This window comes from Populus alba, chromosome 16 (genome assembly GCF_005239225.2).
Source record: "Populus alba chromosome 16, ASM523922v2, whole genome shotgun sequence".
NCBI classification, from domain to species: Eukaryota; Viridiplantae; Streptophyta; class Magnoliopsida; order Malpighiales; family Salicaceae; genus Populus; species Populus alba.
This window is the reverse complement of record NC_133299.1, coordinates 1,112,674-1,139,143: the sequence shown is the minus strand read 5'-3', so window position 1 is coordinate 1,139,143 and position 26,470 is coordinate 1,112,674. Positions and strand designations below refer to the sequence as shown.

The 26,470-nt window shown below is 34.1% G+C and overlaps 3 protein-coding genes and 1 pseudogene across 4 annotated transcripts; 1 reads left to right on the top strand and 3 right to left on the bottom strand.

Moving 5' to 3' along the window:
- Nucleotides 1-591: 591 nt before the first annotated feature.
- LOC118030935 (rho GDP-dissociation inhibitor 1) lies at nucleotides 592-3,511 on the bottom strand. Its single transcript, XM_035035205.2, has 5 exons — nucleotides 2,575-3,511; nucleotides 2,380-2,446; nucleotides 1,671-1,889; nucleotides 1,447-1,571; nucleotides 592-919 (listed from the first exon to the last, which is right to left on the bottom strand). The coding sequence occupies exons 1-5, from the start codon at nucleotides 2,851-2,853 to the stop codon at nucleotides 836-838; spliced, it is 774 nt and encodes a 257-aa protein (XP_034891096.1). The 5' UTR covers nucleotides 2,854-3,511; the 3' UTR covers nucleotides 592-835.
- Nucleotides 3,512-6,108: 2,597 nt separating this feature from the next.
- On the bottom strand, nucleotides 6,109-8,701 carry LOC118030936 (uncharacterized). Its single transcript, XM_035035207.2, has 3 exons — nucleotides 8,335-8,701; nucleotides 6,786-7,007; nucleotides 6,109-6,697 (listed from the first exon to the last, which is right to left on the bottom strand). Exons 1-3 carry the CDS (start codon nucleotides 8,509-8,511, stop codon nucleotides 6,476-6,478), a joined length of 621 nt encoding a protein of 206 aa, XP_034891098.1. The 5' UTR covers nucleotides 8,512-8,701; the 3' UTR covers nucleotides 6,109-6,475.
- A 3,610-nt stretch (nucleotides 8,702-12,311) lies between these two features.
- Nucleotides 12,312-15,548, top strand: LOC118030937 (uncharacterized; annotated as a pseudogene).
- Nucleotides 15,549-19,436: 3,888 nt separating this feature from the next.
- LOC118030938 (hydroxyproline O-galactosyltransferase GALT2) lies at nucleotides 19,437-25,623 on the bottom strand. 2 transcript variants are annotated; one of them, XM_035035210.2, is made up of 8 exons: nucleotides 25,423-25,623; nucleotides 24,152-25,083; nucleotides 23,064-23,296; nucleotides 22,347-22,637; nucleotides 21,435-21,563; nucleotides 21,128-21,301; nucleotides 20,099-20,206; nucleotides 19,437-19,957 (listed from the first exon to the last, which is right to left on the bottom strand). In XM_035035210.2, exons 2-8 carry the CDS (start codon nucleotides 25,062-25,064, stop codon nucleotides 19,751-19,753), a joined length of 2,055 nt encoding a protein of 684 aa, XP_034891101.1. In that variant the 5' UTR covers nucleotides 25,065-25,083; nucleotides 25,423-25,623; the 3' UTR covers nucleotides 19,437-19,750. The 2 variants fall into 2 exon arrangements, with proteins under 2 accessions (XP_034891101.1, XP_034891100.1); XM_035035209.2 differs by having other exon boundaries at nucleotides 24,152-25,623.
- Nucleotides 25,624-26,470: the final 847 nt, after the last annotated feature.

Genomic DNA, 26,470 nt, shown 5'->3' with positions numbered 1-26,470 from the left:
GTAGATCACTACCACCATCGCCATCAATAGAATTTTCATTTTCAAAGAAACCTGTGGACTCGGCAACCATCATGGTGTTCAAATAAAACCAGTAGCAGATGTCACTGCAAAATCACACCTATGTTGTTCCAACTTAAATCGTAGCATTAATTCTCTCCAAAATGGTTAAATAATGCATTCCTAGTCCAAATATTCAGAATTCTCAGGTGGAAAAGGAGATGCATGGCTTTGATCATAATGCAAAGATCTGAATGTCTTGAATCACAGCTGTCATTTGTTTTTCCACTTACAGTAACTCTTTTTGACAGTCCAGGAAATTGCTGTTGTGTTCACCCCCACAATGATTAAAAGGTTCCTAGTCCCACCAGACATTGTCTCTAAAAAGTTTAGCCAATTAACCCCACAAGACATCCATTTAAAACATGGAAGTTCTAAGACTAGAATGAGAGTCAACAAAGGTACAAAATGGAACCGTTGCAAAAGAATTCCAACGAAAAGAACAGAACAAGAAAGGCAGTTAAAGTAGAAAGATTCGGCCAACGTTGAAAGCAAAAGCAACAATCAAAAGAGAAAAGGAATGTACTAATGGAATGATGATCCGGGAGAAAAAAAGGAAAGTGTTCAATTTAAGGCAATGGTGAATTTTATTAACCAACAACTACCACATGAATATCTAGCTGCAAATTGTCAAATCCTCTCTTCATTGTTCAAATGACCAGTCTCAAACAGGAGTCATAAATAAGACAATAAAAAGAAGATCTGTTAAACATCAGAAGCATATTCCAACTTGTAAAACAATTATATGGAAGCTGCAACTTGAAGGTAATAGTAATTCTTAGTTTTTAGTTGGCAGCCAATCTTTGCGGATGTCAAAGGTGTAGTTGATCTCAAGGTAGCACTTGTTATCGTCATCAACGAACTGGAGACACAGAAAGAAGAATACAAAGGAAATCAGTAGCAGCTTGTGCAAACCAAAAATTCTTGATGAATCTAAACTAATCACTAAACAAAGGATGACCCACAAGTTTAAATGTTCACATGCATGAATTATGACACACTTGATTCCAGAACTAATTGATAGGAACATTACTCTGCTTGTCCTTTCGAAGCAGATTAAGTTAGCCTTGCAAGATGGTCTGAAACAATAACTACATTGTTGGGACTTTAAATGGTAATAGATTTCATGTTAGCATATTTAAAATTATTTGAATTTTTGCATTTTTTTTTTTATATAAATCCATGCTCTTAAATGCAGGTGCCCCACAAGTACTATAACATGAATCAGCAGAACAGATGAAAACAACTGAACATGAATGTGCGTAGTTCGTGGGCAAATGCATTGAGAAAAGGTCAGTTGATGAACATGTAATTTGAACCAACACATCTGTTGCGTGAAAAGATCAAATATCAAAGGGGTGAAGAACAAGAAGAACTGGTGGAACTTACTTTACTTCTAGCCGCATATGATCCTCTAGCAAACATACCAGATGGAGTAGTTTCTTCAGGCATTTCATGAGTATAAGGTTCTGTCTGAGGACTAAAGGTTCCGATCATCTCCTTTGAGCTATCAACTATCATGACAAATCATCATACAAGGGGAAATCATTATTTCAGAGAAAAAGAGATACGGGGATGAAGAGATTGGAAGAGATAAATGGAGAGACTTTTACCCTTGATACCAGTTTTCCAAACCGTGTTAGTATACTTGAGGCCAGAGACAATGTTGTTCTTAACCTCAAAAGTGAACTGCAGACTATAGCGGCTACCTTCTTTTAAGGTGAACCATGGGCCTTTAGGCTTTCCATTCTCAGGAACTGAAAGAACAATATCAGGTCTGCCAGCGGATTTGATTTCAAGGCTCAGGATTTTAACTTCAGGTTCAAGAGTCTCTACATAGTTATAAAACCATTAAGAAAATGTCAGAGATCCAAACAAACTTCATCTGCCATTAATTGATCAGATTCCTTCCAAGAATCAAAAAGGCTAACAGAGGAAATTTTATTCAAATTCAAGCATTTACAAATCTAGTCAATGAAATAGCATGCTTGAATAAACGGAGATGATGAAAGAAGGGTCTAACACACTATAGTAACACATGAGCTCAGACACAAATTGCTATAAATTGTGGGAAAAGAAACCAAAATTTGACAAATAATCCATAAATTATCAACCCTAATTAACAAAATTAACTTTTATTAATTCCTAAGATTTCTCAGGTGAATTTTAGTTCTTCTCACAGCAGACAATACGCAGAGACTTGTAAATCCACAAAAAAATCATTAACAGACTACATAAAACAAAGCTCCATTACCACTAATTGCAAAGAAATCTAAACTATACTACAAATTAACACATTTTCAAAATGTTTAAGCAGATTACCTCCAGCAGCCTCAATATCCACAGCCCCAAGAAGTTGTTCCTTCCACCTCCTCAAGCTCTCATCATCCTACATTCTCAAACCCCACAAAACAGAAAAAGATTGAACATGAACAAAACAAAAAATGGAACAGTGATTAATAAAAAGAAACAGGAATGAGAAAACACAGAGGTAGAAAACAAGAAAGAAAGACAAACCTTGTCTTTTTCAAGTTGTTCTTTGAGTGTGTATTGAGGACCCAGCTCAATCTTCCTTTCATTAGTTTCTTCATCATCCTCTTCTTCTTGATCAGTTCCATAAAGAGAACTCTCACTCATCTTTCTACTAATTCCAGCACTTTTAGGTTCATCAACATTATGTTCTTCTTCATTTGGAGGTGTTTTTGTTGCTGCTGCTGCCTCAGAAACTTCCTCTTTGTTTTTCTCATCAAAACCCATGCTTCTAGTATTTGAATTCACACCAACCTCCAAAGACATCAACAGCCCATCAACAGTACTTGTGCCTGCGCCTGTATGTGTCTCCCTTAGGGAACAAAACAGGATGCCCCCAAAGCAAAAGAACACAGAAACCAGACACCAACAAAAGAAGGGTCAAAGAATCTTAGAAACTAGAAAGTTTAGCACGGGACAAAATCAAGAAAACCCACAACCATAACCCTTCAAACAACAACAAGACACACTAACAACCCAAGAAAGAACGATAGAGAAAGGGCACAAGTTCAGTTTTTAGAAAGTTCAAACAAAGGAAAAACTAAAAAGAAACAGTCATGTGGTGATCCTAAAATTGTGTTCAACTAAACAACAATGGCAAAATAAGAAAAGAGAGGTGTCAAGATCGTGAAGGTCACTCCTTCAGTAGGATCCACGAATACCTTGATTCAAGGACATGGGGGGCTTTAAAATTAGTGCATCCTTTTGATTACATAACCAAAACAATATACAGAGAGAGAGAGATGTGAGATTAAGACAGCCTAGGATTGTCTGGAGGATAGACTCCTCCTCTTTGACTTCTTATAATGGAAACTCTGACTCGGACATGAAGGAAAGAAACAAAAGCTGCCTAGGATTCTGATAGTATTGGTTTGGTTCAGCTTGCTGTTTTTAACTTTAGATAAGCTCTCAGTTCCTGGTACTTTGACCTTAGGTTTTTTGTATGGACATTTTCTTGTCCTTGTCGAAAAGATTATAGGCTTATGCAAAGTCAATTCAGTTAGCTGAGTCCCAGTAATTTGTACATTTTCTTATGAATTTAGGAAATAAAAAACCATAGCTGACGAAAGTAATAAAGAGTCCGAGTTAAAGGTTGTTGAGTCGATTTTATCAGATCAATTGTTTATTAATAAGATGTCATTTTGTTCTTTTTAAAAGAAAAACTTTATTAGTTTTGACTCAATCCAATTTGAAATAAGTTTATAGGCTAATCAACATGATAAATGTTCTATATCAAGTTAACCCGTAAATTTAAACTAAGTTTAATTTTATTATAAAAACCATTAGGTGAGGCTCTCAGGACTAGTGTAGAAAATTTTCGAAGTTAGATTATATGGACTAATTGAAGTTGTAATTGTCATTTGCTAAATGGAAATGGGAATTTGTAAACGATGATTATATCATTAGCTTAGCCCTATTGATGTACTTAGTTTTATATATATATTGGAATGTTGAATTGGAAATGGTAGAAATGGGTGCTCACAACTTACTAATAATTATTAATTATAAGATTATAATGTCAACTTCAAATTTAGAAAAAGGACCCACGTTATTTTATTAAGCTTAGTGCATGTAAAAAAGATTCATGCATTATATTAAATTTCAAAGAGCTAAATAAACTAACCTAATGATTTATTAATCGAGATTTGATCAGTTTTGAAAAATAAATCGAATAAAAATTGATCTAGGTTACAAATAAATTAAAATCTGATTTAATTTTTTAAAAATAAATTAATATTATGAAAACTTTTTTTATATAAAAACTATTGTAAAAATATTAATCTACTAAACTGGTGATTCAACCTTGAAGATAATCATGGCCTTCAATGATGTACAGGAAGGCCGTGGTAGCAAGGAGAATCTCTGCATTGAACTGTTCCGATTTCTTTAATGCATGTGCCCCACTAATTATTAAGGCCACTGAATAGATTCTAGGAGGGCCACTGTGTAAAATGTACATGATCATCATTCAATAGCCATGATGGAGGAACAACAATATTCTGCTCTGTTAACTGATGTAATAAATTATTTTCCATAGGAGGAATGGTCAACAGATGCATGAACCTCATCTTAAACTTCTTACCACCTTCATGGGATCCTTTGGCAATTTTGGACTGTTTGCTTGGACCTTTTCCCTTGAGCCGATGGAGCCAAGAACCAGTTTTCACACTGACAATTTACCACACAAACCACAGAGGAAGGCAGAGATATCTTCCCAAGGTCACCATCAGCAACCACCGCAGATGGTGGCCAAATTTGCCATTTACCGAACCTGGTCCTCAGCTCCAAGATAATTCATCATCGTTTCCATCGGGAGATGATAAAACCACAGTAAATCAGTAGGGTCATCTCTGGCAGCATCTATAGGGTGCTGGTACAGCAGGCTGGAAGCGAGAAATTTCATATACATGAGAATTATATAGCAGCAAGAATCATCTTGTATTCTTTTTCGCAAACACTAAAAGAATTGTGTTGTATAACTTCATCCAAAGAAACTCGGAAAATCATTTCTATGTGGAGCAGTTCTTTTACTTTTATTTGTGTGGAATCTTTTTTTTTTAAAAAAATTTTATAACGTCACATGATTTTCTTAGTAGATTTATTCGGATAATATCGGAATAATAATAAGAAAAAGAAATTGTGCCATTGGATCACTCGACCCAAAAACAAATTTTTATTTTCTTTTTGTTTTTTTTTGTCCAACTAGTTTCTAAAAGTAGGAATTCCTTCCAGGTTTACATTTTTTTTTTCTTTCTTTCCATATTGCTTGACATGTATGATAAATAGCGTATCTAATATATGTTGACTAATCAACTATACACACACACACACAATTAATCAACGTGTTAACTAATCAATTACGATAAATTAGATTAGATTTTGCAATTTTTACTTATGGATTTGCAGTTTTTCTTCTGCTACACCTCAACATGAGCATACAAGGGATTCTCAAGAATCAGCTTTTCTTTTATAAAAGCTAATAAAATCATTTATTTTGGCTTTTTAACCTATATTAAAGGATGGGTCTTGAAATCATACCTTCTTCCAAGTCATACATGCAATTGTTAGCAAATACAACTTTTCACGTGATTTTACATGTATATATATAATTGATTATGAAATTTTATTTCTTTATTTTAAATTGATTATCCATTTCCCTCATTTCTTTCTATGCTAAGATTGGAAATCTTGTATTTTTCATATTGCAAGACCTTGGCACTTAGAGTCATCTCTAGCTGCATTTATAGGGTATTGGTATAGCAGACTGGAAGTGAGTTCTTCACCTTCTAAATCCCCTCTTCAATCTCTGTATTACTTGATTCCTCATAACTCCAGGCAAGTATGCGCAGAAGTAACTAGAATGGGAAAATGGAAGATTATGCAGTTCAAATGAAAAGAACCTAAATTCAGAGCATTAAATGGCTTTTGCTCTACCTTGCCTTGTAGTTTATCGGATCCTTCTCTGCCAACCAAGTCCATCCAATTTGCCTGATATAAATTTAAAATGAATCAAAACAAGTCTACTCAATATCAAAATTAATGTATTATCTAGTGATGATAAATGATGCATCTTACAGAAGAGTAGACTTGAATGTTACTGACAAAACATGGAAAAATTTCTCTTTCCATTTGATGTTCAAATAACCCTTGCCCTTGATGTTACAGGGAGAAGACGGACTAGATTTCAAATACAAATTGCCCCCAAAAAGATGGAAACACGTCCCCAACTCTAGTGGCTGAATATTCAAACACCATGCAGCCAGGCTCGGTAATCTTCACAATTTAAAATTGCGTTCTCGAGAATCTGTGATTCAGTTGTCCAATACAATTATAGATGCACCAGCATCAAGTGGAGGGATGAAACAATGCTTAAGCCCGAGATAACTTATCAATTGCTTCCCCATTTTCTCTTAACACTCTCTTTAGCTGAAACTTCAACATGAACACCATTCTTTAACGCACCAGCAAAATCAGCATGATCACCTGGAGATGCCTTTCTCAACATTTTTGATGATATAAAACTTAGCCCATTTCTTGTCCCTCGCAAAGCGTATAGCAAAGGATTGACCATGACAGCAAGGATCAAGTCACCTTTTGCAATTATGAGATACTGTACATGTAATATAACATCATAAGAAATTGGGAGAGAGCAATTCATTAAACACAGCATTCCAAGAATTGTGAAGGGAAAACCTCACCATGGCAATAATACCCAGGACAGCAAGACTTGTTTGCTGTGCTTCTGGCCAAAAATTGTCACCATTGGACCAGCCAAATCGTCCACCCCATCCAAACCAACCTCCACCACCAGAATCTCCCCCTCCACCTGCTTCCTCCCTCCTCTTAATTTCCTTGTTCCATTTTTCAAATTCATCTTTCTTTCCACCAAGAGCACTTTCTAAAGCTTTCTTTGCTTGTTCCTGCAGCCACAAATAAGACAGCTTAATCACACCTACAAACACATTTAATCTTGAGTTCTCCTATTCTTTTTATCCCACCCTATGACAGGTCACCATATAGCATAACAAATACAGAGTTCAACAATATCTAAATTCTAAGGCATGTCACAAGACTGGAGTTGAAAGCCTCTAAACAGTTGGATTACAACACTCCCTTGCATATAACTCAGTTTTTCATCAACCTGAGAAAGCCATTTCCAACAATTTTCGTTAGCCATGTTTCCATCATCTAGACCTGGTTATGACCATTGGTTTGATAGGACAGGCAATCACCAAGATTAATGGACACCATGCAAGTCAATGCACAAGAACATGTGAAACCTTCACATAACCAGAAACACAAAGCAGAAGCCTCCTGCACCAGGCTACCCTTTTGTACAACCAAACGGACCCCTAGTGAATTTAAAGTTCTAAGACATCACGATGTCATAAAGTTGTTGATGCTGAAGGTCCAGTTCAGTGATTAAAACCATCTTTGAATATGGGAGAAAGGGTAAGAGGACTGGTGGCTTAGTACAACAGCTTGAATCGCCTTGGCTTCTAGAGTTAAGCAACAAGAATCCTCCGCATGAATTGCAGAATACGCTATTCAAATTACCACATATACAAAAACAAAGGCCTAGCATAACTATCAAATACATTACCGATTATCCTACTAGTTGGTCAAGAAGCTTGAGGTCCCTAATATGATAATGGTAATTCTAGTTGGCATGGCAACTAACATAAACACGTTTACATTATAACCATATTAAATATTTCACTTTGTTGGAACTCAATCACTCATAACTAGGAAACAAACGCACACAATGGTTAAGCTAATAACTAACAATCGAAAGATCATTTTAACACTCAAGCATTCAAAATCTTTACAAGAATCATAGTTTAATCAGTAAATATCTGAAATTAAAAACCATATCCCATTCAAACAACCAACCCTCACTCCATTCCAACTCAATAAAACACTTCATAAACTCTACAATTTGACAAGCAAACAACCTACTAACCCTCATCTTCCATAATTAAGCGGACAACTTATTCGCTTGCAAGCTCAAAAGCCCCTTAAACCCCATTATCACATTCCATATCCACCATTTAAAACGACAGCTTTCAATCAACTCAAAACCCAAACATGGGTTTTTAATTCCAAAAACAAAAATCTTAAAGATTCAATCTTTATCACTAGCTGATCAAATATTCCTTAATTCGCATCCAAAGAGACAAAACTCAGAAACAATATATCCAAGAAAGTGATAAAAAAATCATATAGGAGCAAACTTTTTTTCTGTACCTCTCTGCCACCGCCTGAGAAAAAGCAAGTAAACTTGCCATTACACTTGAATTCTCTCTGCAAAGAGGTCCAGCTGTGCTTCACATCTTGCTTCTGGCTCTGGCTGAGGAATAGGGTACCGTTTGATTCGGGTCGGGTTGAGGAACGTAGAGGGTTTATGTGAAGAACTTGTGCCATGGTGGTGGTGTGTTACCCTTCTGCCTACAGCTTGAGGGACATGTAGGTGATAGAGCTGAAGAGAACATGGGCTTGGGGATATAAATTGGTAAGCCCGTTAGTAATTTTTAGGACAATACGTACTTTGGGCTTTGAACTAATTTCAATGTTTTTTAGCTCAATAATTTTCTTGTTTTCCATCGCTTTTCTCATATCGTCTGACTTTCTTACCTACAGAAATATAGATGAACTTAGTGTTTGGATTTGTAGTGTGGTGTTTTGTAAATTTATTTTTATTTGATAATTTATTAAAATAATTTTTCTTAATATTATATTAAAAATAAAAAAATATTTAATTTAAATTTTTTTCAAAAAAATTAAAAAATATTAAAAAATATTGTCCATCTACATTTACAAGCGACATTAAAAAAAGACAATTTCTTCATTTCTAGTTTCCTTCACAAATTTGCTTATCATCTAAAAAATAACATATACGTACCAGTATGTATACATATATATGTATGCATGTACATGCACGCTTACACACACCTCAAATGGAATCAACAAGCATATACTTGCATGCATGCCCGTGCTCTCACGTGTGTTTGTTTTTTTTTTTTTTTTTGTGTAATTTTAAGATTTAATTTAAGAAACATAAAATACAGCCCATTAGAAAACATGGTACAACTCGTATTCTTAAAAATTTTGAAAATTCCTTTTATCTGTCTTATTTGTATTTTAATATTTTGTATGTTTCTAACTACTAAAATTAATTTTTCTTGAGCAAATATTTTTTATTATTATTAATAAAGATTTCAGGCTAGCTTATATATATCTTGACTAATTATATAAATTTTAAAATTAATAACTGTATAAATTTTCAGTGGTCATTATATAAGTAACAACAAAACTCAAAGTTGAAACTATAAAAAAAATAAATTTTTTTAATTTTAAATTTTTATTATTAAATCACTTTCTAGATAATTTTTTTTTTTCTTTAGCAAAGTTAATAGATACAACAGTTGGTTTCCAATGGCTACTCAACAACCTCCCTCTATCTAGATAGTATCGAGCGGGGTTTCTTCAATGGCATTCCTCTTCAACCTCCCTTTAATTTCAGCGGCTGTGTTTCCCAACAATATATATATATATATATATATATATATATATATATATATATATATATATATATATATATATATATATATATATATATATATATAGAGAGAGAGAGAGAGAGAGAGAGAGAGAGAGAGAGAGAGAGAACATGGACCACAGACAGGCTTTGCTCAAAGTGGAGGCAACAGGAGGAAAAAGGTGATAGAGATCTACATCATTACATCGCATGCTCTTAATTTATCTTCTGTTTGTTTGTTTCCTTCCTTCTGTCTTCGTCTTTGTTTGTAAAAAATATATTCAAACCCTATAAAAAGAACCCAAATCCTCCCTTTGTCCATTTATGCTGCAAATATATTTAGCCTTTTCATCACATTTTGAAAACTTCTACACTTGTGATGTTACATAAATTGCTTCTTTTAGTCGCAAAGATATGATTGTGACACAAACATCACAAAGAAATGTTTGGGAACGCGATTAAAACTGCATCTTTATAAAATTTAATTTTTTTTTTGTTAAAATTTAATATGATTTGTACATTTTAGATTGTTTTGATATGCTAATGTCAAAAACAATTTAAAAAAAATAAAAAAAACATCATTGACATATATTTCAGCATGAAAAGTTATTTGAAAAGCAACCGCTACCACACTATCAAACATACTCTCAACTCCCCCTCCCCACCCCGGCATGCACTTAGATTCATAAGGAAATCTTCGTGGCTTGGATGAATAAAAATTTTTTTGATTTAATAAAATCTAGTTAAACTAGTTGAGATTACTTATGAGTAGATCAAACTCAACTAAATTTACCTTTATGATTTTTTTAAAAAATAAAATAATATTATATTAACAAAAATATATGATGGAAGCTAATTGTTTATTCAATAACCCAAACTACTTTCCAAGTTAGTTTTCTTACCTAATATAAAAATTATTATGGTGATTTCCTAGAAAATATAAGACTCTGTTTAAATTATTTTTTACATCTTAATCAAAAGTGATGTTGTTGTTGATCATATATCAGGTAAATAAACTCAATTCAGCTAATATTAATTTATTTTTTTTATTTTGTAAAAAGATAAAAAGAGATAAAAATCAATGGTTTTTTATTAGGTTTTTTCAAGTTTAATAGGGTTACAAGTTAATATGAGTCTTTTACCGGTTCACACCACATCAATTCTTCTCTTGTTTTTTTATTGAAACTCGTGTTTTTATTGAAACCTGAGTTAATGTTTAAAACCTGTCTGGAAGTGTGGTTGCGGTTGCTTTTTAAAAGTGCCTTTCATGTTGAAATGTATCAAAATGATATTTTTTTTTATTTTTTAAAAATTATTTTTGATATTAACGTATCAAAACGATAAAAAACATACAAAAATTTAATTTTTTTAAAAAAAATTAAATTTTTCAAGGAACATGATTTGCACCGCATTCCCGAATTGTATTTTAGATAATGGGTCAACCCGCAAGTTTTAAAACAGTGGCTGCCGCAAGAGATAAAAGAGGTAGCTAGGTTAGTTATCTTGTTGAAGAAAACACTAATTTGGTTCTCTTCTGGTCTTTATCAACATTCTCTTGTTGTTGACCCACCCCCCTTAAATTCTTATCAAACTATCCATCATCCTAATTTCAAGCTCAATTCTCAATTACCAATATACCCTCGCTCATTCTTCAACAAATCATCATCATCATCCTTTTTAAGCACAATAACTAATTTCCCTCTCAATTTTATCTTTCTAATAACTAAAGAAAAATATTTGAAATGAATGCTACACATATACATAAAATTATTTCCAGTCATGAAAAAATAAATTTTAATGTATTTTTCATTTTATATTTATTTTATTAGGAAATGTTTTTTTTATTTAATGATTATGTGAATTATTGAAATTAGGTTGCATAGCTTACTCTCTCTCCTTTTCATTTATTTAAGAAGATAATCTAATACCGAAAGCATTCTCACAACCCTAATCCACCCCGCCCCCCCAAAAAAAAAAAAAAAAAAACTTAAAATCAATTGTTATTGAACGCGCCAACAAACCCATCCTTTGCTTGGGATGGAAAAAAAAATAATTCGAGGTTGATTCAACATGTTAGTTTTTGATATATTAGTTTATTTTTTTATAATATTTAGAATTTTTTTTATTAGCTAGGATTCATCTAGTCAATCAATTCATTCCATAACATGAGTTTTTGTCCGCAACTAACCCATGAATTAAATTTAAAAATTTTATTTATTTTTTATATTATAAAAGTATTTTTTAAAAATTATTTTAATATACTAATATTAAAAATTAAAAAATATTATTTTTAAAAAAACATTTATTAAAATATCTAACTGCTGTAATAACGATGCTTCAACCTACTTTATTACCTCATTTCCCATTGTCAATCACATCAATTATCCACTCTCTTTCTTATCTCTTCCTTTAAAAATTTTAAAGTAAAATAAAACTCCCACCTTGGAATCTTCCCATTTTACCCTCCACACCTGCCTCCTCCTCCCTACCACCCCAAACCTCAACCCCAAACCGTCATTTCAAGCACCCAAAATGACAGCTTAGAACTTCAAGAAACAGTGGACTTCCCCAAATACCCACCCTACCCTTCCCACCCCCCAGCAGTTACACAGGGCAGACCGTCTTTTCAGGTTAAAAACATGAGAGGTCATTTCCGTCCTTTCGAGAAATTATAAAGAGAGAGACAGAGAGGATATAGAGAGAGAAAGAAACACAGAATTTTTCTAGAGAGAGAATTGTTTAGAGAGACAAAGACACATAGAGTTACCGTTTGTGTCCGTTTTTTCCGTTAAAAATATATGTGAAGAAAAGAGAGGTAGCCAAGCCATGGTGACAGACCAGGAAATAGCCAAAGGAGTAGAGACGGTACTGCGGCAATCCGACCCTAGCACCGTTACTTCATTAAACGGTGTCGTCCAGCAACTTGAAGCTAAATTAGGGTTGGATTTATCACACAAAGCTGCTTTTATTCGTGACCAAATTAACCTGCTCCTCCGCCCCCACCCTACCACCACCGCCTCCGCCTCCGTAACCACCACCGCGCATCCACAACTGACGCCACAACCACCACCACCTCCATCACAGCAAGCTTTTCAATTCCAACAAGGACAAACTCTTCATTTGACCCCAAAAGACCATTTTGCCCTCCAATTTCAACAACAACAATTTCACCCTTCCCATTTTGCCCTTCACCCTCACCACCACCCTCACCAGCATCCTCAGCAGCACCAACAGCACCAGCAGCACCAGGTTTTTCCCCAGGACCTTAACTTTAGGCAGCCGCAAGCTGTGGTGGCTCCACCAGGGCCGCCACCTCAGTTGCAAGTTCAGCAGCAGCAGAGGCAGACGCAGCATGTGCAAAATGTTGGGGATGTTCCACATGAAGTGGCTAAAGAGAGGTAAAAGCTTAGGACTCTTTGTTATTTATCGATTCTAGTGTTTTTTAGGGCTCAATTTTAGGTGTTTAGGGGTTTAATTGTTGCATTTTGAAAAATTTTGTTTTCAAATTTTAGGTTTTATAGTTTCCATTTGTTTTTAATTGGTAAGATTTTGTTATAAAGTCGACTTCTTTATAGTTACTAAAAGACAGAGAGGGTTAAAAAAATATTAGTAACTATCACTTTCAATGGTTAAAAGAGTGAACCCAATTGAAGGTTTAATGCTATTTTTTTGCTAAATAGAAAAATCCAAAATTCGGGCATTTGTTAGCTTATGTTTAGTGTGAAAGTTTTGATTTTGGGATTTTTTAGTTGATGATAGTGTGAAAAATTTGGGCCTTTGGTGATTTTGTTTGATTGGAGGTTGAATCTGTTGTGGCCGTTTATGGAGATTGAATGGTGTTTGGATTTTACTACTTTGCAGCAGTACTCCAGTTGGATCCAAAAGAAGAGGTGGACCTGGCGGGTTAAACAAAGTGTGTGGTGTTTCACCTGAACTTCAGGCCGTTGTTGGGGAGCCAGCCTTGCCAAGGACTGAGGTATGCTGTTGACCAGGCTCGTTTCTTAGCTTGGTTGAGCAGCTGTGCTGTTTATGGAGTGATTATTGTTTCTAAGAATTGTGCATTGTGTGTGTTCAGATTGTGAAGCAATTGTGGCAATACATAAGAAAAAACAACCTCCAGGATCCCAAGTAAACAAGGGAAGATAATTGTGATGATTGCTTTACGCGTGGTTTTTGAGACTGACTGCACTGATATGTTTAAGATGAATAAGCTGCTAGCTAAACATATCATCCCTCTTCAACCATCAAGTATGTATTGTGATCATTACAGTGAAGCATATTTTTGTTGCTCTGTGGTGACTTTGAGAAGGTTAATTTTATTTTTTTTTTTGTTCTTGTGAATATTTGCACAGAGGAATCTGGTCAAGCCAAGCGAGCGAAGGTGGATGTTGAGACCACAACTGAAAATAAAGAACCTGCTGCATCTCTTGTGGTAATATCTGAAGGACTTGCTGAGTTTTTGGGGACTACTGAGAGGGAAATGACCCAAACAGAAGCATCCAGACGTGTTTGGGAGTACATAAAGCTAAAACAGTTGGAGGTGGGTAATGAGTGTATATATTCATCCCTTTCCCTACACATGACTTTCCATATTGGGAGCACATAAAGTCTACTACATCCCTTTCCCTCAACTAGTTTTCCAGCATATACCTCTTGTTTTGTATAAATCTCTCTGTTATTATACCACTGCCCTTTTTTGTCCCGATTAAACCTTATTTGTAGTGCATCGATGTCTAAACACAGTTCTTTTATTGATAAGTTAACTTTAATGTAAAAGTTCAATGGTTTTCATGTGTTTTTAGGATCCGTTTAAATTCAAATGGTCGATACAATGTGATACAAAGCTTCGTGATCTTCTTGGATGTGAAAGCATATCTGCTGTGGGGGTAGGAGAGGTGTTAGCACGTCATCATTTATTCAAACGGTCATGATGTTCTGTGGTGATGACTGGTTAGTATGTTCAACAAGATCCCATAATGCCGTGTGGTTCCTGTGCTTGTGATTTAGTTGGTGGGAAAAAAAAAACTGATTATAAAACTTCTTTGTATACATGTTTGAATTTCTTCAATGGTGGATGTGAGTCCTTCTATTTTTTATTTTTTGACTGGGTATATAATACGGAGTTATTTTAATGCATTTTTTTGGTCTTTTTTCTTGAGAGTTGGGCTGGTTTTTCTGCATTTAAAACTATCCGTCTCATGATATCAAGCTTTTTTTAAAAAGCCTGTAAAATTCTCGAAAAGTTTCATTTTTTCCACATGTTCTGTTTTCTATTCTGTCCTTTGATCTGATAACTTAAATATCATGTCAGGTTCAGGACCAAACCATAGCCCCTTGGTAGTCAAAGTACAGGTTTCTTCTAGTCTAACTTTCTTCCTGTTAATGATTTCCCTCCAGGTGTGATTTGATCACCCTGCTGCTTAGTTGTAAATCATCATCCGAGTAGTTTAGCTTTAGAATTTCGGTTGTTCCTGAATCCCTTTTGCTTCCCTTTATGTGTTGACGCCTCCTTTTGAATTATGTACGTTTATGGACTCTGTCATCCATTGGGTTTAAGACTTTATGTGTACCTGCTATCTTTTTCTGCTCTTACTGTGATGAAATTTGGCGTGCAATTTGATGTATACCAAACAAGTAACCTCATGTTTATTTTTTTCTTTCCTTTCTTGTTACTTGTAGGTGCATGGAACAATGACCACCTGCTCACTTCTGATAGTAGAACAGATAGTGAAGAACCTTATTTAGTTTATCGTTTCGTTTATTTTTTTTTCGTGTCCTTGGTGAATTACTGTGATTAGATGACATGGTGATTTACTCTACTATGATCAGAATGAAAAATGTAACAACGGTCAATGGCAGGGGTTATCTTTGTAGTTATGCTGCCATAGCCTGGATGTAGTAGGCTTTCTTGCTAATTTTGTTTGTCCAGTTTGAAACCTCCCAATGCTAACCCCTCATAGTAGAAGAATGAAGGAAACCCACCAAGTCCAAATTGTAAAAATCATATTTAACTTGAAAAAGACCAACTATGTGTATCCTGTCATATAGGCTGTTGTTTACCCTACTGCAACTGGCTTTGTTCCCTTCTTTTCTTTGTGGTCCGCTTGGAAATTACTCTTACATGAGGCATGTGTTCTACAGCTTCTGACACACCGAAATCATGTTGCTATTTATTTGTTCTCATTTACCAGAAAATTTATTCAGCTTTGGATGTTTCCTCCGAAACGATCCTGTTTTACTTAAAACGGCGAAGCAGAGGTAACTGTTAAGGTGAACGCAGCTGGAGGACAAACTTTTCTCTTGTTGAAATTTCACTTAAAACTGGAACTAGAGGAAAGTCCAAAGCGCAGAATTTTGATTTTGATCATCAAAAACAACTTGTATCATAGGAGCAGCATCGGTCAAACATCCGACACTCTATAATAATGAGCAGGCCTAATTTGGTGAAATTCAGGAGTTGAACTAAGAACTGAATCCACTTGAAAGGCATGCCGGATCATTAAACCCGGCTTGGTGGATTTATGTTGGAAATTGAGGACTCGAATCCTCTTTACTTAAATCAGGTATTTAGTTGAACCGGATAAAAAGTTAGCTTGATCAATCATGTTTAACTCAATTTAACTAAACTTCAAAGTCGGGTTTATATAAAAATAAAAAATAAAAAATAAAACAATATTGTTCTAATTAAAAAAACAGAGAGCGAGTGGCTCTAGAATTAACCTGTAACCCGAATCCTTTCCCTCGATAAGTTTTGGATGAAGTTCTTGATTGACTATTATCCAGACAGGAAATAAATACCTGACGCAAAGATGGGAAAGCTGTCAAGAGATCGAAAAGCAAGAGTGGTTTCACTTCAAGTCCGAGGAAATCAGAGTGCGGTGATTTAGACATTTTGTCTTTCGTGCCAGCTTTCTCATGTTCTAAATTCTGCAAAGACCACTGATAAGAGATTGTCCATCTAGCTTGGATTCAAAAGTGCCCAGGTGGTGGTATTGAACACCACAAGTAGAGCCACTACATCGGTATAAAAGTTCAAAGAACCAGGCTGAGCAACAGGGCTTTGAAGAGGTCGTTTGTAAATAGACCTTCGCCATTACAGAGTGCACCAGATTCAGAGCAAGCTCCCAGCTAGCTACATACTGCGTTAAACCATTGATAGCAGAACCTCGAGGAAAATTGCAGACAAACTAAATGAAAGTTGCAGTCTTGAAGAGAAGTAAAAGGATGCAAGTGCTAGACAACCGTGCTGCAGCACGTTATAGTCTCAAAACTCCCATGAAAATGCTTTTGAGTGGTTATCTTGATCAGTGGGGAGCCAGAGTTTTTTTAATGAGAGGGCAAAATTATTAACAAATACTAAAATTATATAGATTATACATTAAAAATCAATTCCAAAGCATATATACTAATTCATATCAGGTAAAAAGTTTAATTTAAAAATAACTTTTTCAAAATGAAAGAACTTACATTATAATTGTTTCTCATTGATTAGTTGTCTACATAAATAATTAACACAACTACATAATAATTTCACTGTTAAATAAAAATCAGTTGAGTTTACACAATAATTCTAAATCTTCCATATGAAATTCATAGCAAAATACATATTAATTCATCAAAATCAAAACTTATTTCAATTCATATCTATATACATATAATAAGTATGTTGATTGAATTATACTTAATTATTTCTAGATATTTAATTGAGGAGCAAATGCCTAGTGTATGTGTAAACGAAACAATTCTTGGAAAACATGTTTTCTACTTGATATTTTTCTTACAAACAAGTCATATGAAAATTATTAAATTTCAATAAACTACTCTGCCAATACAAGAAATGTCAAGAATAATGGTTTTACAATGAATATTAATGTATTCCTTTATAATAAGAAAAGAAAATATTTAATTGATTAAATTAGTAATTTAAACACATTTATTTTGAACATATTTATATCAAAAATCTATAAATTATCATAAACCCCAAATATTTTTTTTATAACTAATTATAAAAAGAATAAAAATTAAAATTAAACAATGAATAAATAGAAAAAATAAAATAAAAATTACCTAAAATATAAAGCAAAAAAACAAAAAGATTAATTGATTACCTATACTTGATGAGAAATTTGCATACGAGAGAGGCAGAGAAACAACAACTCATCCCGAAAAAAACAAAACGGTAGAGCAACTCATGAAAAAAAATAACGTGGCAAAAGTAGGAAACAAAAAATAATTTTTAATAGCTAGGGATTCTATATTTTAAAACCGGTACCCTCAATTTAATAGGAAAACAAAAAGGAAAAAGGAAAAAAATTATGCAATGAGCTATGTATATATAATTATTTTATATTATATTACAAGTCAACAAATTATAGAACAATCGACAACTTTCATTTTTTCTTCTGCAGTAAAACATTTCGTAAACTAATATATTAATATTAAAAAAAAAAAAAAAGTTAAGGGGGCAATTGCCCCCTTTTGTCCCCACGTGGCTCCGCCACTGTCCTTGATACAAAACTTGCTATAAGAAATCACAACACCTGTTTTTCTAGTGTTTCAGTTTGAAGAGATAGAATCAAATGAAAAAAAGTTGTTTTATGAGATAATTTTAAATTGAATTTCTACTTTTTAATACATTTCTTTTGTCTTCACTATCTATGGCAACAGAACACTTTCCAAAGTTTCAAATTCTTATCATAAAAGTGCATCCACTAAAAAGAGCAAGCATTTCGCAATTCAATCATCAATTCCAAGAGTCCGAGTAAAGCAAGGTCAAGCAATACCTCTTCCTTTTCATAGCCTTCTTTTGCTCTTTCGGTGGTTGCTGACTGATGACAATTCTGTCATTATCACCAGGTTGAACAAGGGAATTCAAACATGAAATTGCTTCCAAGCACTCTTTCTCCTTTCCTTTAATCACATTTTCCGCAACTCTTTTTTACTAGTGTACACGGCGCCACTTGAATAAAAAATATTTTGATTGTAAAAGAAAATATTTATGCAATAAAAATTATTTTGATATTATTATTAAATTTAGTTTGAATGACCAATTTTGAAATCTCTTTGATTTGTATAAAAGTTATCCTAATATAATAAAATCTACTTGAAGATTTCAAAAACAACCTGTACAACTAATAAAAAATATGATTTGATTTTGAAGAAAAAAAAAATCATTCTAATTCTTTTTTAATATTAAAATTATAATATATTAGATAGATTCGGATTTCGTGGTTTAACTAATTAAATCTGTGATTCAAGTAATAAACTTTACTAGGCTTAAAAACTTTTTTAAAAATAATATATATTTTTTAATTAAACGATAATAAAATTAAACATTCGTAAAAGCAGGTATAAAATTAGACTAGGCACAAATCAAATGTAAAGATTTTTATTTAGAAGTACACTAACCCTAATCTATAGAAAGAAACTAAAATAATTTATAAAGCAAATTTAAAATCAAGGAAGTGTTAAATATTAAATGATGAAGTTTCAATTCATTCCTTTTAAGGTTATGTTTTATAAAGGTTTAGCTTGCTTTATATGCACTTGTGTGTGTTGGGGGTGGAGAAGCTGACAGGTTTTTGTACACACCAGATAGGAAATGATACCCAAAAATCTGTCAGCTTCTCCACCCACAACACACACCACACAAGCGCATATAGAGCAAGCCAAACCTTTATAAACAAAACCTTAAAGGAATTATTACACTGAAGAATGACTAGCAGCAATATACAATTTTATGCAAATTTTCCAACCTCTATTTGCAACAGAAGCATGTAATGAGTCGAAAGGATTTTCTCACTTCTGCACCAACTGAATCGGTACTTGTAATAGAAAGATAGGGTATATACAATTTCTCCAGCTTTTAGTTCAAGCCAAGATGTTTTGGCCCTTGGCTAGAAGCCATTTCAATTACAAGATGAAAAGTCTGTTCTTCAAAAATCAAAGGCTGCAATTAAAAAACAGCCCTCTCTAGAGCCCACTTAAATGAACAAAATCGGCGAAGGTGACCTGACCAGAGGGTCCAAGCATAAAATAAGGACAAGAATATGAACATGTGTTGACCAGTGTAATAAAGCTGCCGCCATCATCTAAAGGCTCCTTGGAGACATCTGATAAAATATGTCATCTGAAGTTGCAACATTGAGCCCGACCTCTCGCCAACTTGTCCCATAGACAGATCATCTGCCTTGGGGATTGGTAATGTGCAGAATAATAGTTCTCCATGCATCCATATTGACAGAATTTCCAGTTGTGGGAGTACTGGACAGGGGTGGAGCTGTTGAATTGTTCAACCCACATTCCCATACTAACATCTTCCATCTTGAAGAGCTGCAATGAAATTAACATATTTTACAATACTGACTGATTGGAAAGATAGCTGTCAAAGAATCGCTAAAAGAAAAGGAGAGGAAGGGAGAGCATCCTCCAACAGAAAAAAAAAGTATTAAATAAGATTGTAGTATCACTAACCCTGAGGCTTTGTTTGCCATGTTGAGCGATGACAAATTTAGCAATATCAGTAGAAATTACATATCCAGGTCCATTAGCGTAAGGAGGGTATACTGCTTCAGGCCATTCCTGTTACAATGGACAATAACCTTCAAATGAAAGAAGTGAACATAGAAAAACAATTATATCATTCATGTCATACTCATCCAGAAACACAGAGAAATCAAAAGTTTGAATTCATTAAGAGCAGGAACATGGCGAACCCCATCTAGAATACTAGTTTCTTTTCCATTTTACACTCCCAGTCAAAGCAACAATATGAATCGTATGTTCAGGACTATCTGATTCATGAAAGGAGCTTAACTAGAACATGGTCCCTAAGACCTGCCGTACCAAAATCATAAAAAAGAACCAAGTTTAAGGATGGCTCTGGTAGCAGAGTAGGGACGATGTTTGAATTCTTTAACTACCAGAAAAAAAAAAAAACCTTATCAACTCTAACCAAGAAGCACAAACAGCCTTCTCAAAGCTGTCTTCTGCCATTCTATGCCTCGAACAAGTTTCTGAACCTATAACCATTCCATTCCATGAATATCAAATGCGGTAAAAAATTGTAAAGGAGAAGGGTAAAAAGGAAGACAAAGGTAGGCATCTCTTGCAAATAATGCAAGAATGTAGATAGTATTTCCAATAATGCTCCTTCAATGAGAAAGAAGCTGGTTAATTCATATGGTAACTCAGTCAAGTAATTCAAAAGTGCCATGATCGGTATCACCAAGGTTATTTCTAGTAAAACAGAGGATGGTGTACCAGATAAGCAATTAAAAATTCTTTCATTTTCTGAATGAACAGGTTATATGATCTCGTAGAAGAGATTGTTAAGATGTATATTTTGTAGAGATTCTAATAATTTGCCTTTGTTCCCCCTTCTCCAGAAATTATAACGTTTTAGTTTGTTTTTCAAGGGAAAAAAGAACAAGACAATTGAATTAATATAAGCAAAGACACTGCTGCCAGGGATTTTAAGAAATCAGAATTCACATGACATACCTCAAAAGTAACTGCCCATTTGCCATTTCTTAGAGGACGATGTAATAGATTGAGATTGCCCATATAAAGTGACTTGGATGGAGAGGTGCGGTCAATTTCTTTCAAGACAGTGTCAACCCTAACAAATGTATCATCATCACATTTCATAATGTACGCAGCAGAAACATTCTGAACCTGCAAGAAATATATTCAGATGTGTTAAAAAAATATATTCAGGAGATATAAATAAATACACAATTACTAGTTCTCAAAGATCCTATTTAACAGATTCAATGAAAAATGCCAACTGAATGAATCATAGACTTACCCCAAACTCACAAATAGCAATAGTTTTAAGAACCACAAGCTCATATCGATCCATAAACGGCAAAATCACAATATCACCAAAGTATGCTGCCTCTTTTTTTAGCACTGCATTCACCTCCTTCCTTGGATTCTGTGGTTTTCATGAACAGGTACAAAGATAAATTAGAGTATGAATTCTACATAACAGATGGATGGAAAAAAAAAAAAAAAAAGAATCGTAAATAACCATAGTTCTGCTTCCTCTGTTCCAAAACAATGGTCCATCTTACAGAATGCACAATATTACACTAAGTAGACTAAATAATTTGACAATGAAAGACACACACACACACTCTTGCATATTCACAATGCTCCCATGTACATGAATATTGTTTTTCTTGCTCTTCATTGTATTTTCTTGTTTATATTTCAACACAAAATATCTAGGGCAATGATAAAAGATAGATCCTTGCATCCAAGCTCTCTGGACTTGTAAAATTATATCAAGCACTTAAATCATCAACAACAAAAGGTGGGGTAAGGCTGTTAATTGTGTCAGTGGACCATCAACTATTACTCAACTTAAATTCCTCAATTTCAAATCATTTAATGCAATTTCAACTTTCTTTGAAATTTTTATTGCAGTCCATTGATCCAAATTTCCATTAACTTTTTTTGATGTGGCCATACAACAACTAGAGTGTCACTTTTTAGAATGACATTATTTAAGGATAATGTTAGCAGAAAGAAACAGAAGTTGGATAAAAAGACTTTGGTAAACTTGCAAAGAAGATGAAAGAATACATAAAAGATTCAATAATTGAAGTATGTTTCTCAAATCAGGGAATAATTGAGTGACTGTTGAAACAATTAAACATCGCTACTTAAAAAACGAATAAAATTGAGGGTTAAGAAATAAATGTGGAGATCTTACCAATGCAACAAAAAAACGAGCAACTACATTTGATGACTTGATTGCTGATGATTGCATCCAAGTTTTTCTAACTGCCATGCGTTCTGCAAAGTGATTTGTAGCTGATAGAATCCCAATAAAAACTTGAATTGGCCTCTTTGGTAAAGGATGAGCTTTCCACTTTTCTGACATTTCCAATACTCTTTGAGGAGAGAAGCTTGGATGTGATCTGGGTAGAGAAGTGGCAAAAATTGAATGAACATCCATGTCTCCTTTGATTGCTAATCCCGTTGCATCTTCAAGGGTAAATCCCTAAAGCCACGGAAAAATGTTGTAGGAAATATTTTGAGCTTATTATATAATTGAACAAAACATGCTACTACTCTAACAAACACAACTATTAAGATTATGCACTGCTAAATCTACAGGGACTATAATGAAGAAATCCAGTGGAAAGCAAAGGGAATCAAGAAAAGGGCAAGCTTAAAAAGATGATAAACAGGGATAAGGTCAGTTCATGGAAATCTTCATAAAAAAAAATGTCAATGTCACAAATATTTTGAAAGTGCTATTTCTCCCAAGTGGGTGGATAAAACAGCTAGAAAGCCCATTGTGCATCAGATATGCAAATATTATTTTCCAAATCCACAAGGCCAAGGTTCACCATTTGAGTTGGAGAAACAGAAAGAACTGTCAAAGGGTATAATAATCACTTTTTTCTCATCTATATCAACTTACCGGACGATATGGAAATGAGGTCACATGCCGCCCCCCAACACTAATATGGTATCCATCAACACCAGCACGCAAGGTCAGGACAAACAATTTTCCCTCCACGAAAGGAAATGGCCAGGTCACTTCAGGTTTCTGTTCACGCCCTATAAATCTCTTAAACCACGAGGTTGTCTTGGATACTTTTGAGTCTACATTATCATCCCGCATCCATTTCTCACATCTCAAATGTTCATCAACTGCCGAATACATGCATTAGAAAAATTATACAATTCAATTTTCTAAAATAGAGTAAGGAGAATCAAAATTCACAAAGAACATGCTCCAGAAATCATACATTTAAACACAAACCAGACCAGCAAAAACTCTTCACCAACTCTGACCCACCTTTATGTCATTTACAACTATGAGGAAATTAATCTAAGCTAATGATACTCTAAACCTACTTTTCAAATCTAGTTCACATTCGTTAACAAGTTATTATGCAAAACCAACCATAGAAAAGCTAGAATCCGTCTGCAAAGTGCTGAAATATAAATTCTGGCAAGTACATCATTTTCTACATGAAAAGGAAAGGTGGTGCAGAAATTGGCATCGATATCAGAAACAATGTCATGGTGCTTAATAAGAAAGCAGGGGAAGAAAACAAAGATAATAGTTAGATCTGAATATTGCATTTCAGTTGAGACATTTCTTTGACTCTATTTATTAACTAAAAACTATGTACTATCGAAGTAGAAACAAAAGCATAACTAGATAGGATCTTACCAGCATCCTAGCATAAAATCAAGGGGTCAATGGTCGAGTACCAACCTGATGTAACTGGTCATCAACACAAATTTTAATCTGAACTAGGGCTATATGCAGTTTTCACTTTTGCCCCTAACTCTAACTGAATTGTCTAGAAAGATTTAGGAAGGCAATCACATCTCTTTCACCTCACACGACTTATGTGAAGAAAAGTGTAGAGAATGTATAACAAAACATCAATTCTAGGGACTTGAGTCCCCTTAATGTAAGCATTTGACTTAGCATACATAAGCAAACAAGGAAATGAGTTAACCAACACTATTAAAAAACAAGGTAGCTCTTACCCAGCATGTCCTCATCTTTCCTGGATGGCAAACCATCACACCTTTGAGCTGTCCCCCATTGCATCCTATAGCAGGTATTATGCTCAATGACAGGATGCCGACTCCAATCTCCCCTCAATCGAGGATTTAAATGTAGAATCTTCGGTGGATCCTCCCCCTCCACTGACTTCAACCCCTGCAACTCAATCATGAACTGTGAAATCATAACAGTGCCATCACCATTCCTCAACCTTGTAAGCTGGGGTACATATTCCTGGTGTGCATGATGGGGTGTTCCCACAATGGTTATAGATGACCCTGCTGCTAAACCACATGGAAGAAGCATCAACTTTTCCCCTCCAGCCAACTCCTCGCCACTCATGGATACCCACAAAGGACATGACTCAATCTTCCCCTCGTATAAAGAACTCTGTCCAATCTCATTCCCATCATAATTTTCCACTTCTTTCCATGCCTTTAATCCAAGCAGCCAAGCCTCATCTGCCATTCTCTCAAATGGTGAAAAATTCCTAGTTGCATTCCTTCGCCTCATAAATTCTCCTGTTATTCGACCATAAGGATACTGAATTGGTTTTATAGTTTTAGTCCCCCCTCTTTTCTCCTCTTCCAAAGGTTCCTTACTGGGCATCATCGGTGCGTTTTGGTTTCGATTATCTTCTAATTTCCGGTGGAACGTATCCTTATAAACCGAACTAAAAAACGATTTGCTTAAATCAGAATCTTCAACATCTTTTACCATGGAAAACGAATCCAATCCAACATAACTATCATCCCCACTCACCATTGCTGCAATCTCTAAAAAATGTCGAAACTTGAATGCTAAAAACATCAAGTACACTGCTCCTATAACCAACAACAAATGCGACAGCTTGCACCTCCTAGTACTAGAAGGTTCATTCTTTAACCTCTTCATCTTATTCCCACCCAAGAAGCTACAATGCAAGAAAAAAAAACACTCTATAAAACCCAAAAACCTCCCATTTCTCTAAATCATCATAAAAAAACAGAACATGCTTAAAACTTTCTAAAATGAGCAAAACTAAAAAAAAAAAAATCCTAATGTACCAATTTCTCTAAACAACCACAAAAAAACCCAGATTCCAAAATACGCTAAATAAACTAAAAAAACTCAAAATCTTCTAAACAATAGACCCTTTGCACCAAATTCAACGGAGAATCCAAAAATCTCCAAGACCCATTTCAGAAATCCATCAAAGAAGCCAGAAAACCAAAAGTGTACAGAAAGAAAATCAAAATCTTGAAAACTGTACCTTGAGATCAGAATCGAACAAAACCCATCAAAGTTTGAGATTTTTTTTTTTAAGGAGATGGAAAGAGATTACTTGATTGATCAAAGAAACCGTGACCAAATGTGAATGCGGGCTTCGAAAAGGAAATGGCAGAGAGAGGGGGAGAGGGAGAGATACAGTTTGGTTGGGAGTTTGCAATCTATAACGTGTGTATGGGGGTGCATTATTAACAACACGGCAACAAAAGAAATTAATTACTGGAAAAATATGAAATTACATATATTACCCTAAAACGTTCAAATTTTTACTTGTTGGGTCAAGTCGAGTTACAACACTTTTTATATGGTTGATAATGATGATTTAATTCATGGATCAGATTCATTTTATTTTATTTATATTCTATTTATTATTTACCTGGTATAAAATTTAAATATTAAAATCAGTTTTGAATATTTACGAAAGGATTTATTATTTAAGTAATATATATATATCAAGTTATGAATGAGTTGATATTTTTTGGATAAAATAACTATAAAACAATCTCATTAATTCAAGTCAATTCCGGTAAAACTGCATTCCTTAAATCTTTCTTAGTTATTTTTTTATAATTTTTTCATGGAAGTAAATAAAAATAATAAATTACATGAAAAATAAAATATTAGATTATGATATCAAGATTACGAGATTAATTAAGGATTTATGCAGCATTTCATCGTTATTTTGGATTTTTGAACCAAAAACTTGATCATATCTTGATTGGGCACTGAAATTTTGCGTGTATGGACCCATATTTTCTTCTTATTAAAAAAATAATTAAAGCTTGATTTATTTTTTTGAGAAAAGAAAATCGTTGGTGTTTAACGCCTACTTATTAAGATAGTTATCAAGTCTTGTGAATACACTATCATCTTACAAACTAAGTATGAGGTCTTAAATATATAAATTTCATATCAAAATAAATTATTTATGTATCGAATTGGTCACACTTTAGAGAGAGAGAAATAGAATTTAAATGAAAAGAGTAAAATCTATAAATTGAATGATTAACCCATGAAACTAATGTGTGTCT